The 18,151-nt window shown below is 37.2% G+C and overlaps 4 protein-coding genes across 6 annotated transcripts in view; all 4 read left to right on the forward strand.

Moving 5' to 3' along the window:
• Positions 1-3,522, forward strand: part of LOC112151729 (ADP-ribosylation factor 4) — a 4,355-nt gene extending 833 nt beyond the window's left edge. The window contains exons 2-6 of the mRNA XM_024280776.2: positions 90-170; positions 261-370; positions 601-672; positions 2,550-2,675; positions 2,789-3,522. Of these exons, the coding sequence (XP_024136544.1) occupies positions 90-170; positions 261-370; positions 601-672; positions 2,550-2,675; positions 2,789-2,875 (476 nt within the window). The 3' untranslated portion in view covers positions 2,876-3,522. The remainder of the gene's footprint in view (positions 1-89; positions 171-260; positions 371-600; positions 673-2,549; positions 2,676-2,788) is intronic.
• Positions 3,523-4,745: 1,223 nt separating this feature from the next.
• Positions 4,746-9,301, forward strand: zgc:77752 (uncharacterized protein LOC393862 homolog). The gene is made up of 13 exons (XM_024280771.2): positions 4,746-5,142; positions 5,270-5,464; positions 5,547-5,627; positions 5,747-5,865; positions 7,140-7,277; positions 7,361-7,632; positions 7,709-8,002; positions 8,095-8,343; positions 8,419-8,535; positions 8,618-8,719; positions 8,796-8,876; positions 8,953-9,063; positions 9,144-9,301. The coding sequence occupies exons 2-13, from the start codon at positions 5,277-5,279 to the stop codon at positions 9,264-9,266; spliced, it is 1,875 nt and encodes a 624-aa protein (XP_024136539.1). The 5' UTR covers positions 4,746-5,142; positions 5,270-5,276; the 3' UTR covers positions 9,267-9,301.
• Positions 9,302-10,205: 904 nt separating this feature from the next.
• odf3b (outer dense fiber of sperm tails 3B) lies at positions 10,206-12,555 on the forward strand. 3 transcript variants are annotated; one of them, XM_024280774.2, is made up of 7 exons: positions 10,206-10,320; positions 11,181-11,302; positions 11,391-11,594; positions 11,697-11,798; positions 11,890-12,011; positions 12,077-12,217; positions 12,287-12,555. In XM_024280774.2, exons 2-7 carry the CDS (start codon positions 11,191-11,193, stop codon positions 12,377-12,379), a joined length of 774 nt encoding a protein of 257 aa, XP_024136542.1. In that variant the 5' UTR covers positions 10,206-10,320; positions 11,181-11,190; the 3' UTR covers positions 12,380-12,555. The 3 variants fall into 3 exon arrangements, with proteins under 3 accessions (XP_024136542.1, XP_024136541.1, XP_036068339.1); XM_024280773.2 differs by having other exon boundaries at positions 10,216-10,320; positions 11,069-11,302; XM_036212446.1 differs by lacking the exon at positions 10,206-10,320 and having other exon boundaries at positions 10,656-11,302.
• An 811-nt stretch (positions 12,556-13,366) lies between these two features.
• On the forward strand, positions 13,367-16,823 carry rabl2 (RAB, member of RAS oncogene family-like 2). The gene is made up of 8 exons (XM_024280770.2): positions 13,367-13,987; positions 14,088-14,117; positions 14,199-14,278; positions 14,630-14,709; positions 15,319-15,430; positions 15,534-15,631; positions 15,773-15,856; positions 15,987-16,823. Exons 1-8 carry the CDS (start codon positions 13,881-13,883, stop codon positions 16,047-16,049), a joined length of 654 nt encoding a protein of 217 aa, XP_024136538.1. The 5' UTR covers positions 13,367-13,880; the 3' UTR covers positions 16,050-16,823.
• The last annotated feature ends 1,328 nt before the right edge of the window (positions 16,824-18,151 follow it).

An 18,151-nucleotide genomic window follows, 5' to 3' on the forward strand; every position in this document is an offset into this window, starting at 1 on the left:
AATTTATAAACAAAGTACTTTGTGATGTTTTCATATTCTTTTTGTTAATTGTTTAAAGACATGTTTATTTTCTCTCTAAATCTCCACAGTTGGGCTGGATGCTGCAGGAAAAACAACAATATTGTACAAACTGAAGCTTGGAGAAATTGTAACCACTATTCCCACCATCGGTAGGAAAATAACTCAAAACACTTGTTTTTGTAAATTCCAATAATGTACGGAAATGTAAATAAGATTGTCCACTTCTGTGCCCTCTGCAGGTTTCAATGTGGAGACAGTGGAATATAAAAATATCAGTTTCACTGTTTGGGATGTTGGCGGTCAGGACAAGATCCGGCCTCTCTGGAGACATTACTTTCAGAACACACAGGTATGACGGCACATGTTTAAAATCCATGTTTACTGAGACATTTCTCAACATACAGCAGAAATATGACTTTAGTCTCTAGATGAAATTATCACTTTAAGTACCCTGTAAACTATTTAGAAAAGTGCTACATGCTTTAAACAATGATTTCAGAGTGTATATTAATGTTTTTGCCATTCAATTCCGTGATTCAGCTTTAGTGCAAAACCTTTAACATTGTTTTATTTCTTTAGGGACTCATTTTTGTAGTGGACAGCAACGACAGAGAAAGAGTGGCTGAGTCTGCAGAAGAGCTATCGAAAATGGTTAGTATTTCGTTCATCTAATTTATGAAAATAACTTTTTATTGTAAAACAATCATATTTTGTGGTTATTCGGATTTTAAGTTGAAAAAAAAATCTACAAAGCTGCAACAATAATTAGTATAATTAGTAAGGGTTTATTTATCAAACACACCCAGTTTGACAGAAATAAACAAGAGTGATTACTTTGTTTTATTCTGAAATTGTAGTGTTTCTTATTCTGAAACATTTAAAAGCATTGTGCAACAATTGAAGGTAAAAAAACAAAAACAAAAAAAGCACTGTCATTCCCCAAAGCCCCCCTAAGAGAAACCTCTCAAATGGATCGATTGGGCCGATTGGAGAAAAAAATCTGATTGGTGGCGGGAGTATCATGATGTGAGGAGAAAAAAAACAGCATTGTTTGCTGAGCTTTTTGCCTAACTGGTCGTATTCTGAAAACTCAGGTTAGGCTTTTTTTTTTTTTTTGCCTATTTGGAGTTTTATTTATTCACTTTTAATATATTTTATTTAAATTAAAGTTTTTAATGGTTTATCCTACCAAATCAAGCTCTTTGTCAATCTGTACTGTCATTGGTTTCACTTCTGACACTTTTTACAATTCTACCTCTCAATTGAAAATAAATTATTCAACACAAAAAATAAGCACAAATTCCTTCAATCAAAATTTACTTTTTTTCCAAGATAATACTTCAGAGAAAATGTAAATGGATCAGGAGTTTAATGTCCTCTAAATATTCACGTTCTTGTGGCATTTTTCTAATGATGGAGGACATATGTAAAAAGTAATTTGGCTTAAAATTGTTTTTCCTTTAAATCGTGTATCTGGAGGAGAAGCAAAAATGCTGTTGGAAAACGCTTGTAGGCATAGAAGCTCCAACGACAAACCGCAATCTCCCTGCTCCGCTCTATTCTAATGCATCCACTTACAGACATGGATCTATGTACGTCTTTGTTTTCCTCATCTGAGCTGGTTTCTGGATCAAAACTGTACGGCTAGATGGCTCCAATATTCTGCCTCATTTTTGTTGCAGCGGTAATGTTAGGTTGGGGATGTGAGAGGCTGTAAGCTAGTGGGAGAACATGTAAATAGAGGGATGATGGGAAGGGGGGGGGCTACTCCACGCCAACAGTCCTGCCACAACTTGGAGGCAAATTTCTAATGAACTCCTGCCGCTCTTCAGAAACTATGTCCTAGAAAACGATAGTTTTTTTTTTTTTATTTTATTTTACCTAAAAACAGTATAATCATAAGTAAAGGACCACTGGGAACATTTTTAGAATGGATCACAAGACGATTCAAACTTAAAGCAGATTGTTGCCTCTCTCTTTTTTTTCTTAACCTTTATTTAACCAGGGTGGGTCCCATTGGGATTCAAAACCTCTTTTTCAAGGGAACAGTGTTTGTTCCTGTACAAACTACAAAGCTGTTGTACTTATCAGTGACAGCAGCTGAGTTTGATGTACAGTTTGTATCATCATTTTGTTAAATTGATACGTATGGGTGAAATAATCCCAGCTTTTTATCACATTTTATCATTTTTTTCAGGATTAGAATTGTTCTGCAGAGTTAATGTGTTTGTAAGAGCTACTTGCATAAGAACACATCCAACCTTGTTGGAAAAATTCCAATTTAATGGTGTTTATGGAGTTTATAATAATTTTCCGGTGGTTGTAAGAAGGTGGCTTCAAGGTGAGGAAAACAAAGATAATCAGGATTTAAACTAGGCTAATATTTTATGTTATATTGATTAAAAATGTTTGATATTAGTTTTTCTTATCTGTGTTTACTGTGCTTTTTTCTTAATGTTCTTGTCTGAGCAGAATCTTTCTGTGTTTCTCTTGTTTAAACCTGTGACGGTTGTTTTCTGACTTTGCAGCTGCTTGAAGACGAACTGAAAGACGCGGTTTTGCTGGTGTTTGCTAACAAGCAGGATCTTCCTAACGCCTTATCGGTCAGTGAACTGGCTGACAAACTTGGCCTGCAAGCTCTTCGCAACAAAACTGTAAGTCCTTTTTAAATGGAAATATTTGCAGTAGAAAAGTCGAAGCGTAGACTCCATTTTGTGTTGAGCCTCATTCAAACTCTGCTGACTTGTGTTGACTCTGGACTTTGCAGTGGCACATCGAGGCTACCTGCGCCACCCAGGGCACCGGCCTGTATGAAGGACTGGACTGGCTCTCCAGAGAGTTGTCCAAGAATTAATCAACCACAACGTGAGCTGTGGAGAGAGACTGACCAACACAGGACAGAAAAGAAGGCACCTATAACCAATCCACGTCTGGCGTTTACTAAAAGAATGAGGCTGATGGACAGTATAATCAACTACGACAACCTTTACTATCTTTTTTCTTTCTTATGTTATTGTGTCATGATTGATCCTTGACACGCCTTGGTTTTTCTTATTTTTGTTTTCATGCATTTAGTTAAAGGATGTGAAGATTTTTTTTTGCCCCTCTTGCTGTTGACCTCCTTAACCTTGTTTGACTCCCTCACAGCCCCTTCAAACCATGAAGGCCTGATGAGAGCAGTGAGGGTCAGTTAGTTTAACATGGAGTTGGCTCATTTAAAAAGAAGGGAACTGTGCCTTTTGCTCTTCTTTCACACATGTCAATAATCTATTCTTTATTTCATCATAAAGTCATTTTTTTGCCCACATTTGTGTTTGTATGCTTTTTACTTGGGGAAAAAAAAACAACTTGCAATTTTCTTTATGTGCAGATCCGCATCACTGTGAAAGTACAAGTGAGTTCAAACTGCAAGTAATTCATCGGTTTGGATGTGATCCAGCCTGAGTTTGTCCTCGCTTGTTTTGTTTTCCTTTTTAATTGCGATAAAAAGATTGAAAAATCTCAGTTCTCCTGTTTTCTGACAGAAAGAGTTTCAAGCTAGAAGGAGGAAGGAAGCACTTTCAGAGTGTTGAAACTGCAGTGTTGCGACGGAAAAGCATTATTACACAGTAAACATGTTTTTCCCCCATTTTAGTTCTATTTTTTTCTGTTTAGCAGCACATGGTATAAGTATGTTGCACTGTTTGGCAAATGCCAAAGCAAATTTGCCCATCAGTTTTCTTTATTTTATTTTTATTAATGGGTGTACATTCTAACTTGTGCTTTTTCAAGCTGAAGACATTTTGATAAGTATTTCCTAACAGTGTTCTATTAAAAAAAAACAATAAAGAGACACTGAATTAAACCAACCTAGCCGACATGCTTAAGATTCCGCTCCATGTTTCACAACTTTCCAGCAAACTCGCCTCGAGTTTTGTGAAAGGAACTTTGGTAAGAGGAAGTGTCTGTCTCAACGACGTTCAGGCAAACAACCACAGAATAATTGATGGCCAAGAGATGAAGATGAATTACTACCTCAGAACGTGAACCCAAATAACTTCCTCGTGTTATCCAAGTGTGTCACCTTCTAGCTATTGACATAAAGGGGAATATATAAGGTAATATAACACTGTTTCAAACAATCCAGTCCTGGAGTTCCTGTCACGGCCCGCAAGGAAAGAGCTTTAGGCTCTAGGTGAAGTTTATCTTCATTCTCTGTAAAATATCTGCAGATGCTTTAAACTTTACTCTTGATTTTGTGTTGGAACCATTTAAATATAATATAGATTTTCTCTTAACTAATAACTTCTGAAATAGAAGCTAAAAAATCAGACACCAACTTCAGACTCATTTTAATCTTTAAGATGCGAAAAATGCAATAAAAAATAATGACAGTCAATTAAACCAGTATTTTCTAAATATGATGAAAGGTGTAAATAAAAAAAAAATCAAAATTCTAATATAATTTTTAGTGTTTTCTCACACACGCCTTTAGGCTCAAGCAGCTTTGTTAATAATCCCTCAGATCCTTAATTACTCTTTAAGATGTTATTAATAATTGAGGAGAACCATGGTCTGGAGGGCGGAGCTAATAGGTGTAATCCCACCATCACTCTCTTAATGACAAGCTGTCCCCTCTTGGGGCTAAAGCTTTACCCAGACTTGATCTGAATACATTCTTTATGCAATGATTCACAAAACCACAAATAGAAAAAAAAGTACATTTTTCTTGTTGTTTTATGTAGTTTAAAACATTAAATAATTTACTGTGAATTTTTTCAAGTTTTTAGTCAAAATAGGCTTTTCTTAAAATGCAATTCAGCATCCAAAAAAAAGAACAATTAATTCACAGCAACAAAACCGCTATCTACATCACAAAATAATATCTTGGAGGAACTGTGACCTGTGGCAGGTAATTAGGGCATCCATAGTGGTTAGGAATAAGCATTATATAATTGGCTTGCCATGAAGCATGATTGTCTGTTCTAAAGTATTTATGACAGCTAATAAGGCTTAGAGGAGCTGGGACATTGCACAGTTGTGTGTGTGCAGTACGACAACATAGAGGAGCACATGTGCATCCAGTTTGAGAGAAAACATTAAATGGGATTAACTCTTTCACTGTCTGACTCCGTCAAACAGGTGAGTCTGAACTAGTTTACATTAAGTTTACAGATCATCAACTCTTTGCTGGATGTTGGAGAAATCTGAGGCTAGCTTCAATAGCTTCAGTTTGATGTTAAAGACTGAGAAACTTCCACTTCCACAGCAGGATAATGCCGAGCCTAGCTCCACACATTTCAGTTCCACGGCCTTCCTACTCCCAGGCCAGGGAGAACCTGGTGAAGGCAATCCCACCCAAGCTGCTCTGTCTGTTAGCCTGTGGAGGAAGAGACTGTCGCTATGAAGGCCCGGACTGCTGGAAGTTAAACCAGCAAGTCATCCGAGGCGTTTTCTCCTCCTGGTAAAAAGAGATTTGGCTGCAAAAATTCTTGAATAAGTTGCTTTTAAAAGTAGAGCTATATTTCTGATTTTAAACTCCCCAGGGTGACGGATGATATTATTGCAATGGCTCGACCGTCAAACCATCTAATCCAGAAGTACAACATCATAGATCAATTTAACAGGTAAGCAGCCTTCAATTACTTGCACATCTCTTGTATCTATGACTGATAAGAATCTAAGAGCTCACTTTTGCCATTCAATTAAATCATAAACATGAAGAAAAAAACTATTTTATTGTTAGGTTAAGCATCAAATCCATCATCAACATGCAGCTTCCTGGGGAGCACGCTCACTGTGGACCTCCTCTAGACCCTGACAGCGGTTTCACATACTCTCCACAGACTTTCATGGATAATGACAGTAAGGAAGCTTTATTTCCACAACTTGTGACGGGTTAAGAAAAAAACATGCAGTTGTGAGATGGTGACATTTGTATGTGTATCTGCAAGAGATATTGAACTGGATAGTAAAATATCAAGAACTGATTAGGTTTTGAGTCTTGACCTTGAGTTGTACCGTATTTTTCACACTATAAAGCCTCGTTTCCACTGAGCGGTCTGGTACAGTCCAGCATTTTAAGTGTTTCCATTGTAAAATGGACCCATTAAACAGTACTGAACTGTACCTCTTTAGGGCCCTCGTTGGTTGTAGTGGAATGACACATCAAGACAAACCGCTCAGTGGGATCAAGGCGTAAGTGAGTGGAAACGCTCACCAGAATTAACTGGACCATACCGTACCACTCCGTACTGTACCAGACCGCTCAGTGGAAACAAGGCTTAAGTCACACTGGAACATAAGTGTTGGGAGAAATTTATTAATACTGAACCAAGAACGGACATTTAATCTTGAAAGGAAAATCATCATAACGAAATAGATAACAATAAAAGGCTGAACACGTGCATGCTTCACTACCATAAAAATATGTTAATTTAGCTTCACATAGCGTAAAGAATAAGCTACCAACACTCTTTATATCACTTCAATCACTTAATCCAATGACTTTATCATTCTCTGTGTCGCTTTGGAACAATTCTATCGAGCCCGGCGTAAGACAGAGGCACGATTCTTCATCTGTGTTGCTGTCAGGAGAAAATACTAACTCTCACACCTACAGTGCCCTCTAGTGGTTGCTGCCATTTATGTATTTTTGTAAATCATATTTAAGTCGCACCCTTGGCCAAACTATGCAAAAAAACCTGACTTATACTTATAAAAATATGACACTGTAGTCAATAAGTGACTTGAAACTTGAAAACTTTAGATTTGATTTTTGTAAGTATTAGTAGAATATTATGTTGTGTACAGTATTATAAATTGTGTCATATTGGTCTCTTTCTTCTCTCACATGAACTGGGATTTGAGTTCCAATCTCGTGCCAATGACTTTCATTTGTCCACTGGTTGGACAATATAAATCCTCGAATCATTGAGTCCTAAACTCCAAAATGTTATTGTTACATTGGTGGTGAATACATATTGTTTTTTTAAAGATTAACTGTGATGCTTGGGACAATAAAAATGTACTTTTTAACTTAGATTTGACATGGCAAAAAGTGACTTGTGATCATCTTTGGAACCGCCATTTAGAAGAAGCCAACAATAATTTAACCAAAGATATATCTTTATTTACAGTTTACTTTTACAACTTTGGGATGCCTGACTACGGTGTGTCGTCTCTTGTTGGAATCATTGATGGCGTGAAGGTTCTGGATTTTGCTGTTAAAGAAGGAAGAGTAGCTATTCACTGTCACGCAGGCCTGGGCAGAACAGGTGAGTTGAAACAATCGTGCAGAATCATCATTTCAAAGAAATGAAGCGTCTTGGTGTAAACCTCATGGGCGTCGTTGTTTCAGGCGTCCTGATTGCTTGTTACTTGATCTACACCCTGCGCATCAGCCCCAGCGAGGCCGTCCACTATGTGCGCATCAAACGGCCTCGATCTATTCAAACGCGCACGCAGATAAACCAAGTCTTTGACTTTGCTCGGCTCCTCGGCACGCAGCTGGTCCAGTATCCAGACCTCAGCCTGCGGCATGGAGCTCCTTTCACGTTGCAGCACTACCTCAACCGACAGGCGCTGCTGCTGCATGGTCAGGAGGCCCGCAAGCTACGACACACACCCAAGGTCAGGACGTGGATACCTACCTCTATTCCTCTTACTGCATTTCATTAACCCTCCTGCTTACGCCTCCTTTGGTCAGGTGGTGTACCTTCTGTGTGTGCGCCTCTCCTGCTTGGCACTGGGGCTCCCACCTCCCCCTGAAATCCAAGTAGAGCTGGAAAAGAGGTCAGGAATCAAGACCCTCAGCAAGACAGTGAGAGACACCCTGGTGTCCAGACAGTATTTACCCTTGTTGAATGAAGGCTGTAAGAGCTCACGGGGGGCATCAGGGTCTGTGTCCTCCTGGGACGAACCTCTGGGATACTTGGAGAGAAAGCAGGAGGTGCTGCTGGACAAGCGCAGCTACAGTGATTCTGATCTCAGTAAAATCACAGTAAATAAGCAACAGCGAAAGCATCCATTTTTGATTTTGTTTTCTTGTTTTAATGTGGAATCGTTTCCATATTGTTGCCTTTGTTTCTGAAGGACCTGGAGCTGAGTCCATACTGCGCAGCAGCACTTGGAAGTGAGAAACACTGGTGTGTGCAGGACCTGATTCAAACTGACAGGACATCAGTCAGTCCAGTTCTTGGCATGGTTTCAGGAGGACATCAGACTGCAAAAAAGCAAACACTAAACCCTACAATGTCCAATGTGATGCCAAACGACAACGGGGCAAAGAGGACAAAGTGTGCAGGCAAGAACACACTTCCCAAATACAGTTCCAGCTTGGAGGTAACGCATCTTTAAAAAAAGTCTTTTTTTTTGTCGTTGTTACATAAATTAATCTTAAAACTTTTTTAAATAAAGTTGTACAGAAACACACATAATCCCAGCCCAACAACCATGGCCCGTCCTGTCGCCAAGGCGATGGCAGAACAAGGACCACCAGGAGAAAACATTCTGCAGAGGTCCACTCTGCTGCAGGTAATCTAAAAAAACCCCCACAATTAAAAATTAATAACATGTCAATTCCTATTAAAGTGAGACAAAAGGCTTTATTTTGAAGGAGGAACTGAACAGCAGCGACTGTGGCTGGGCTCTGCTGGTCACTGAGTCAGATATCCACGTCCTCTGCTGTCTATTGTGGACGTGGCTGGAGAAGTTAAAAGTCAGTCATTTTAAAGATTTTTTAACTTTTTTTTTAATCGTTCCTAGCAGGTTGAACATTTCTTTGACTTCCTTAGGACCCCGTCCTGAGCCCTGAAGATATACAGAAGTTAAAAGTCGAAGGAAGCAACAGGAAACCTCTGAATGTGCTCAAAAAAGTAACAAAATAAAACAAGCATCTTAACTTTTTGTCTATTTTTCTGAAAGTTAAAGCATTTTTGTGGACTGTTACAGTCACAAAGACACACCATCTACTGTCTGCTGAGCTGTGTGAGTTCAGTGACCAGCTTGTGTCCACACAGAGAGGATGCTGTGCTCCAGCGGCTGATGTCCGCACTCACACGGGTAAAAATTGCTGCGTTTAAAGTGCGGTCTCTAAACATGAAAACCTCTTAAGGTTTTTTTTTTTTTCCTTACCCCAATAGCGCCCTCAAGAGGAAATGGGAACCCTTGCACAGCTGATGAAAGTCTTAAAGGCTTGTTTGAGAGAAACCTTCCACAACTATCGACGCCTCACAAGAGCCTGTAGCACCATTGCAACTCTTTGAAGAGCAGTCCATTCAAAATAAATGAGAAAAACAATTTTCTTTTAGCTATATTTTGGTTTGGACAACAGTCACTGGAAATGCTTTTTAATAAATCATTCTGACATGATGGTATATTTCAAGACATTTCATTGAGGTGCTTCTGTGCTGATTTATTCCCTTTTCTTTTATATCAAAATAATAATTTCAAACATATAAAATTGATCAACAATATTATGATGAATGACAATGATGTAGATGCAAGTGGAACACGATGGAGGCCACTGTAAATAAAAAATGGGGGAAAGAGTATTTTAGTAATCTGGAAAAACATTTGTGTGACTTTTTTTTTAAATAAAATTCTAAATTTGAGATTATAAAAATTTGCTGTCAGCCTAAGAGGCAACATTGTATTTTATTGTGAAAACATAGTACTGATACTATGGTTATGATATCAAACTCTAGCTAAAACCACTCATATTTAGAGTGGGGGAAATGTCAATTCCAGGACTTCTTAGAAGTAACTTTGGAATTTGGATGAAGAGCTATAAAGAAAAATAAATGATATAAAGAAAAAAAAACTATTATTTAATCCTTTTTTTCTCAAACGGTGCATTGTTGGGATATAGAAAATAAATTGCCAACTGCAGTATTAAACATGTTTCCAGTTTCTTTATTTTTTTGCATCTCAAACATACACTACATAAACCAGTTACTATTGGTTTCACTTTGTTATTTTGTCTTTAGATTTGAAAACTCTTTATTTTATTTCAAGCAGGAATGCATAAATCCCCTGTGTGACTCTGTGGCTGGTTAGAACAACTTACTGTGTATCCTATAAATTATTTGGTAACCTCGGAGTAGCAGTGATTCCTGTACACGTTTGAAAACTGTGCACAGCTTTTGTGCAAAGTCACGTTCCTACTGAAATGAGCATGTGTGTCATTTCCATGGCAGCGTTGCCATGGAAACATTGACCACTGAAAACAGTGTTCTGGTTCAGCGCTCGCTGTGATTTCTGTAGTTACCACTCTAGATAGTTAGACGACCTTAGCGGCTGGATGTTAATCTATATCAGGTAAAACATTTATTCCTTTTAACTTAAAGTAAAACAAAAAACTTGAATGAAAGTGTGGTGTTTGGTTAAGTTTAGGCAGACTCTAGCACAGGGGTGGGCAAACTTTCTTAGTAGTGGGCCACAAATTTGACATAAGGGTCGGAACAGGTGTAGATTTGTGACGTGTTTTGGTAAATTACTTTGTAAAAGAAAGAAATAACACGAGATCTGGATGAATCTGGATGAAAACATGCCCTAATCTTGATTAAAAATTTAAAATCTAGGGTTTTTCTTTTTCGTTTTAGTGCCAAACTCAGGGAAATGCTGCGTTCAAGTGGTGTTGGAATAATTGGAAAAATGACTGACTATCACACATGAAAACAACAACAGATCTTCAAACACTACATGAATGCAGAATGACTTTGCCTAAACAAAGAATTTTGCTTGTAGTGCGCCATCTGTGGGGAGACACTAGAACTACAAGAAAAATGAAATAGTTGACGGACCGCATGTGGCCCCCGGGTCATAGTTTGCCCACCGCTGCTCTAGCATGTATTTGTATAGTACACTTTTACTTCCTACTCAATTTGAAGGCAAAGTAAAACATAAATATGACTAATCTATTCAATCCTTATAAATTACTGCTATCAAGATGTACAACAGTATAGAAACACTTAACTGAGAACTTTTTTTTATTGAATTGTTTCCTTTTTTATTTTTATTTTTTGCTTAGTAAGGTTTTTTCAACTTTGAGTTCTCTCTTTAATAGGATTTTCTTACATGAAACAAGTTCCAAGCTCACTTTACTGAACAGTTGACATTTTTGCATTAAAAAAATCATCTTAAATCTTTATTAAAAATATATATGTATTGCCTAAAAGTCAATGAAAAATGCAGAGTGATAAATATTGGGTTGGAACTTGGAGGCCGCACAAGCCAAGAGGACCTGTGGCTGCTCTCTATGGGAGTCCAGGACCGAAGTATGCTTTACCTGGACTCATCGGTAAACCAGAAGCAAATCAGCTCCATCACAAACTTCAGCATTTAGTAATTAACATCTTTGGCTCTTGTGTTTATGTGTGTTTATGAAGGTAGTTCTCATCATGACCCTACAAAATGCAAAGCACCGGTGTTCTCCTTTGGTACTCGCTATGAGAAGGCAAATTCTAACTTATCTCCTGGACCAACTTACTTAATCCCCTCTAACATCACCCGACGGGGGAGAAACGCCACACCTGCCTTTTCAATTTCCAGTCGCTCAAAGCAGCCATTGTTGTTCCGAGCACCAGGACCAGGTGAATGAAACTTTAGACATTTCATTGCCAGTGATTAGGTGAAATAGAAAAACAGAATGAAATGTCAGGAGTGTAAATATACTAACAACTTTGCCGTGCCAGGCCAGTACTCCCCGGAGCATTCGGAAAAGCTAATTTTCCATTCACCGCCTGCTTATTCTCTTTCTGGAAGGACTAAAGCTTGGAGTGCTTCTCAATCACCCGGTAAAGTTGACGTCAACAAGAGCTACAGAAAAAAAAGAAGATTTTCCATGTAAGACTGCTATAAAATGACTTAATTAATTCCTCACTGCAGGTCCAGCCACCTACACTCTGCCCCCCATGCTGGGGCCGAAGACAGCTGTCACATCTTCATCACCAACCTACTCACTCTGTGGCCGCAACAAAAATGGAAGCTTTCACGAGGACACGTCAAAGGTACTAACATATTAATGATCGCAACTAATCGTATTAAGTTTTTGATATTATTACTTTCCATTCAGACTCCAGGTCCAGCTGCTTACAAAGCTGTAGACCCTTATATTTACAAGGAGAAACCCCCACAGTTCAGCATGACAGGCAGAAACTTCACTCCAGGGGAAGCAGCACAGAAACCAGGCCCAGGGGCATACTATCCTGAGAGGGTAAGAGGGTTGATTTTGGGGGTAAAGCCTCATGCTGAAAAATGCTCAAACATTTTCTATCATTCATAGGTCACCTTTACAAGAACCAAAGCTCCAAGCTTCACCTTTGGACTGCGTCATTCCCAATATACCTCACCTTTTATCACGGACATGGAATCCTAATGGAAAGAACGGTCTTTAATCAAGCAAAATTCTCAAGATTGTTGTCGATTTGATTTTTCTTGACACTTAAATCTATTTTATTTTTCACTATTTGGACAAAGATCAAGACTAAAAAAAACTACAATAAAAAAAGTTATTTTTAAACAAGTCTTTAAATTAAAAGATAATGTACCCTTCTTTGTGTTGTCATGTTTGAATAATTTCCAGGCTCCTCATATATAAAAATGTGTGCACAAAAGGACGGCATAAGAAGATGGCACAGAGGAAGGTCCTTAAATAAATTAATCCAACAAGTTTACATGTACACACGTGCATTTTAATTTTTAAAACATGCTTGTAGCAACACTGAGAGATTCATTCACAAAAGGAACAAGTCTGCTTTTAAAGTTTTGACTATTTTTGGTTTTGGAAGCTGTCACTTTTTTAAACTTACACCAGGAATCCTGTAGTCATTCTTAAAACCAAAGTTTTACACGCAAAATTTAAATGTCTTTATTTTCTCAGGCTATTGGCATATTATTCTGAGTTGCTCGCATCAGGTACATTTTAGCCATTTTTTTAGCTTTTATTTTTGCTTACAGTGAGACAGACTTTAGGTAGCACTTGTAAAAGAATGGATTCATTTTACATAATTTACTGGGACTGTGTGTCAAATGTCCAAAAGGTGATGTCAGAAAGGCAATCCACCTTAAAGGAAGACTCATAGGGAATAGTTTATTAAAAGATAAAATAAAATAAAATGTTTTGACTAAGTGAACACATTGGTCCATAGTAATTAAAAAACAGGCTATTGAAAAAAAAATCAATTCTTTAAAATATTTTATTACTGCAAATATTTTTTTTATTACAAGAATTTAATAAGTTATTTACTGCGATGAATTACTTCCAATAAAGAAAATAAAATAACAATATTTTTTATTCAAAATATTAAGTGTATTTATCCTGTTTGGCCGATCATTTTAGACAGGCAACAAAAAGGACACCAAAAATTATGCAGGGGTCCGACGAGCGTCTCCGTTGCATAGAAACGCAAACTGGATCCTGGAGATTTTTCAAATGTCCAGTGTTTACTTGCTTTGATACACGAAGGATATCTTGTGTTTCTTTTCCTTGTATAATTAGACAGAGTACACGCAGTTATTACTGAAAATATCTGCACGCCACAGTAAAGGCTAATTCTTCGAGCGGCTTTAAGGATCTGTTGCCTCGTTTAAAAAAAAAATGTGCCGTCACAGCACCGATTGATGCTCCCAGAAGAACAAATGTTAACAAACGACGACATTTTCATTATTTCCCAGATTCAAGGAAGGTTCAATTCTCTGATTGGAGTTTTTGATCGAGCTGTTGCGTAAGCGAATTAACAAAAAAATGCGAGCAACAAGATGCTAATGTTAGCTTACCGGTGGCGAACTTGCTAACGCTCCTGCTGTTGGCAGCAAACCCCGCGGGGAGTGGGACTGGACCGGTGTTTCTCCGAGAAATTCCCAAGGAAGCTGAGGAAATGGCAGACGATGTTGGCAATTCTACCGATTTCGATCAAAAGAAGTACGACGCAGAGGAACATGTGAAGATTATTTGTCTGGGAGACAGTGCAGTTGGGAAATCCAAGTGAGTATTAAATGATTCAACAGCGCCTTTAACTTGAAAAATTCAAAGTTTAAGTGGATTGACTGGATTTATCTTTTTCCTTCTTTCCTTTTTCCTGCAGGTTGATGGAAAGGTTTCTCATGGATGAATAGTATCCTTAAGCAGCTTTTAGGATGCTTAAGTAGAGCTTGTGCATTTCATTTTTGTTGCTGATCCTTAACACTTTTCTCAGTCGTCCCCAGCAGATGTCAACATATGCTTTGACTCTCTACAAGCACACTGCTACTCTAGGAAATAAGAAAGTACTGGTTGGTAAGTATAACATGATGACTCTGTAAATAACAGGAAGTCACAGGTCTTATAGAATATTCACAATCAATTATGAATGAATATCTCCACTGTAATAATGGGATATTACTTTTTTATTTTGGCAATCCCTGCAAAAATATGTTAAATGAAGGCCAAAACAGGTCCAGACGTTCAGCATCCCGAATATTGTCTCTAGTGTTGCCAATATTTAACATCAAATTAACATTTTTTTTTCTTCTATCCCTATTTAGTGAATTCCTTACCTTATCTTATTTTCTAAAGAAAATTGGTTTATCCTGCTGGAAATTATCAGTAATCTTGAAGGATCAAAATTAATCTATTTTTCATCTACAGATTTCTGGGATACAGCTGGCCAGGAAAGATTTCAGAGTATGCATCCTTCATACTACCACAAAGCACATGCATGCATCATGGTAAGGTCTTACTGACATGTTAACTTAGAAAAACCTTATTCCCACGTAAATCTTTCTGGGTTGTTAAAATGCAAAATTTAGTGTTCCGTGACTTTAAATCATCTTTTTGTGACATTTATCCTGTTAAAATGAAGTGAAAAACATGTCAGAACTCTATACTGTTGATTGATTGAGTCATAGTTAAGTAGTATTCCAAAAGATTGTCTTAAGTCCCACTCTGATCTTTTTTGAGATATCTGAAAAGTGTTCCCAGTGGTCTTTTATTATGATTAATTATTATTATCTCGGCAAAAAAAAAAGAACTTGTGTTGTTTTCTAGGACATAGTTTCTGCAGAGGAGCATTAGTTCATAAGACATTTGTCTCTGAGTTGTGGGGCCAGACTGTTGATGACAAGTGAGCCTGCCTTCATTTCCAGTCATCCATTTGCTGACACTCTCCCATTAGCTCATGAGAATAACGCCACAGGAACATGTTAAAAACACCCAAAACAAAATTTCCATTGGAGTGCACCCTTAAGTGCTGCTGAATTTTACTTGTGGAAATGGTGGTTTACTTTTCTGCCTTTTAACACACATACTGTAACTAAACTCATTTTTTTCCTCCATAGGTTTTTGATGTTCAAAGGAAGATCACCTATAAGAATTTATCCAACTGGTTTAAGGAGTTAAGGGAGTACAGGCCTGAGATACCCTGTTGTGTGGTTGCCAACAAAATTGATGGTTAGTGTGTCTTATTTCCACATTTGGGACAATACTTTTTCTGTTTTTTGAAAAAAAGTATATTTCTTGACAAAGAAGATTAAGCTCTTTTTTATACTTGCAGCTGACTTGAAAATGACTCAAAGAAGCTTCAACTTTGCAAAGAAACACGGGCTGCCATTCTACTTTGTCTCAGCAGCTGATGGGACCAATGTGGTCAAGGTTTGTGTTCTTTATTTTGATGTCAGAATTCCGTTTTTTCAATTTGGCAGGACTATATAACAATTTTTTAAACGCACAAATTATCGTTTTACAAATGCTACTAAAACTATTTCAAATTTTTCTGTTTGTTTGCCTCCATAGATGTTCAGAGAGATGATCAAAAGAGCGGTGGAGTACAAACAAAACCCTAGTGACTTCATGGATGAAGTCATGGAAGAGCTGGAGGTGAAGTTTTCTATTTTCAGATTTTTGTTTTTCAATTATGATCATAAATCATAAAAATACTAATCTAATCTTGGATCACAGTATTCATAATGATCTGTACATTATTCTCCCACTGTCTCGCACTTTGCAGAATTTTGACCTGGAGACAAAAGAGGAGAACTCAGATGAGGATGGACTGAAAGCAGAGAATTAAGAATAATTTGAATGTTTACACTGAATATACTTGTACTTTAAGTCTCATTTTATATAAAATATACATTTTCAGTACAATACAGCTCTGATATATAATTAAAAATGAATATTTTGTTTCAATGTTTGAATTTTGACTCTCCTGCTAGCGAGGCAGTACATTTTTGTTAGCATGTTTTATACACTTTATTTATCCAGTGACAGCAGCAGAGGGGGAAAAAGTCTTAGTTAATGAATAATTTGTGTTGTTTATCAGGTAAACTCTTTTAATCTTTTGTATCTATACTCTGAAATACAAGTCTTCTATCTTACTTGTGCAATGTTTTCCCCAATGTGGGGAAAAAAAACTTTGATAATGTGAAGAATGAAATACTGACACAGTCAAGAGAGCATGTGATTTTAAACCATTCCTGCTGTTGTCAGTGATTGTAATATGTGCAGTTCGAGGAGGAAGCTGCATCGGTTAGCTGCTTTACTTGCATTCATGATGTAATTTTTTTTTTAGCACTATTACTAATTAAACCCTGATACAAAGAATACTCAGCAGTTATTGTGACTCCTTCCAGCTTCCTGTGCTTTAGCAGTCTGTTAACTGTAAGCATTTTTAGAAATACATTTGTGAGAGTTCTCAATCGATGGCACATATTATTCAGACATTAAGTTGCTCATTCGTTTAATATTCCTGAATTTTAACAGAAAAAAACAAAGGGATTCAAAAATTCTCTGTTAATTGACTGTTATACAGTTTTCCCTCCAAATAAACATTTTAACACAGTCAGCTTGGATTCATCTGGTATGCCTTTGTATTTATTAATTTAGAAATATCTCAATGGGATTTTGGTTTTCCTTTTTTTTTTATTTACTCTGACTCTTTAAAGGAAAGTGTTCTAAAAATCTGGTTTTCCAAGATTGTTTTCAACCTTTTGAGGAAACACAGATGAAAATGTAGCCTCATGACTGCAGCAAACGTAGACAGTATCAGTGGTTTCTTCTTCTTTGATAAACAGATTTACAGTTGATGGTTTACAATTGGTTTTTAGTTTTCAGTTTGTCGATTAAAAAAATAATTTTGCAGCTCCTGAGAGAAAAGTTAAATTTGAAACTGCTTTTTGGGTTGACTTTAATTAAACTTTTCTTGACTTAAGTTACAAAAAGTAGTTAGATATTTAACTATTTAGTTATATTTTTGCACAATTTACTTCACAATTTAAAACCAGCCTTTTAACATAGACATTTTAAAGATCTACATGAGTGTGAAAAACCTTATATATTTACTTTTACTGTGCTTAATTACAGAGAAATACGAACCAATAAAGAAGAAACAGCACATCGAAAATGCAAAGAAGGATTTTCCTGTCTGGAACAAAAAAATCCACACAGCACCGTTTCTATTAATGAGACAGAAAAATGGGACTCACTTCATGTTTCAATAATAAATTTATTACATAATGTAACAAACATATATCTCTGTGGTAGACATATCCTGGGCAACATCTCAGATCTTGCCTCAACCTCTGTGATCACCTTTCATCTGTTTGCATGGAGACCCGTAGGTCGCTCCCAGCTGACTTGATGTCTTCATTTGTATTAAAACACGGTTAGTTCTATGTTTTTAGAGCGATATCATGGAGGCGCCCAGTTGCTGGATACTGAGAAAGGGGACATTTTACACATGAGACAAGGCTGAGGTGTTGCAGTGATATATCCACCGTTTAAAACTTCACAGTGCAAACAAGGAAAAAAAAAAAAAAAAAAACAACAAAAGAAAAGTAAAATCTTTGATGATAAGATCACTGGTTCCGATGGGTCGCTGGTACCAGTGGGATTTTTAAAAAGATCACACTGTTCCTCCTACGTTTCGTAGATTGTGCTTTGTTGATTAAGAAATAAGTCTGAAACGAACTGATGTGTATGTCGGTTACACACTGCTCATTTGTCCTGTTTGTAGAAAGCTTACACAACAATCCAAGCAAGATTCACTACAGCACTGATTCCTCCAACCAGGCCAGCCTGTGTCTGAGATCAGACAGTACTTTTCTCTCTGGGAACAATACACCTCTTGAATCAAATCAAGCTACTGAGTCACTATGTCTCAAAATCTAAATA

Source organism: Oryzias melastigma, linkage group LG6, assembly GCF_002922805.2.
Source record: "Oryzias melastigma strain HK-1 linkage group LG6, ASM292280v2, whole genome shotgun sequence".
Lineage (NCBI taxonomy): Eukaryota > Metazoa > Chordata > Actinopteri > Beloniformes > Adrianichthyidae > Oryzias > Oryzias melastigma.

Bases quoted from the DNA above. Each gene is read 5' to 3' on its own strand.
- zgc:77752 (XM_024280771.2), top strand. From the start codon at position 5,277: ATGCCGAGCCTAGCTCCACACATTTCAGTTCCACGGCCTTCCTACTCC. The intron at 7,633-7,708 runs GTCAGGACGTGG...TCCTTTGGTCAG, and splicing joins AGCTACGACACACACCCAAG to GTGGTGTACCTTCTGTGTGT. The intron at 8,536-8,617 runs GTAATCTAAAAA...TTTATTTTGAAG, and splicing joins AGAGGTCCACTCTGCTGCAG to GAGGAACTGAACAGCAGCGA.
- odf3b (XM_024280774.2), top strand. From the start codon at position 11,191: ATGCAGAGTGATAAATATTGGGTTGGAACTTGGAGGCCGCACAAGCCA. The intron at 12,012-12,076 runs GTACTAACATAT...CTTTCCATTCAG, and splicing joins TTCACGAGGACACGTCAAAG to ACTCCAGGTCCAGCTGCTTA. The intron at 12,218-12,286 runs GTAAGAGGGTTG...TATCATTCATAG, and splicing joins GGGCATACTATCCTGAGAGG to GTCACCTTTACAAGAACCAA.
- rabl2 (XM_024280770.2), top strand. From the start codon at position 13,881: ATGGCAGACGATGTTGGCAATTCTACCGATTTCGATCAAAAGAAGTAC. The intron at 13,988-14,087 runs GTGAGTATTAAA...TTTTTCCTGCAG, and splicing joins AGTGCAGTTGGGAAATCCAA to GTTGATGGAAAGGTTTCTCA. The intron at 15,431-15,533 runs GTTAGTGTGTCT...TTATACTTGCAG, and splicing joins GGTTGCCAACAAAATTGATG to CTGACTTGAAAATGACTCAA.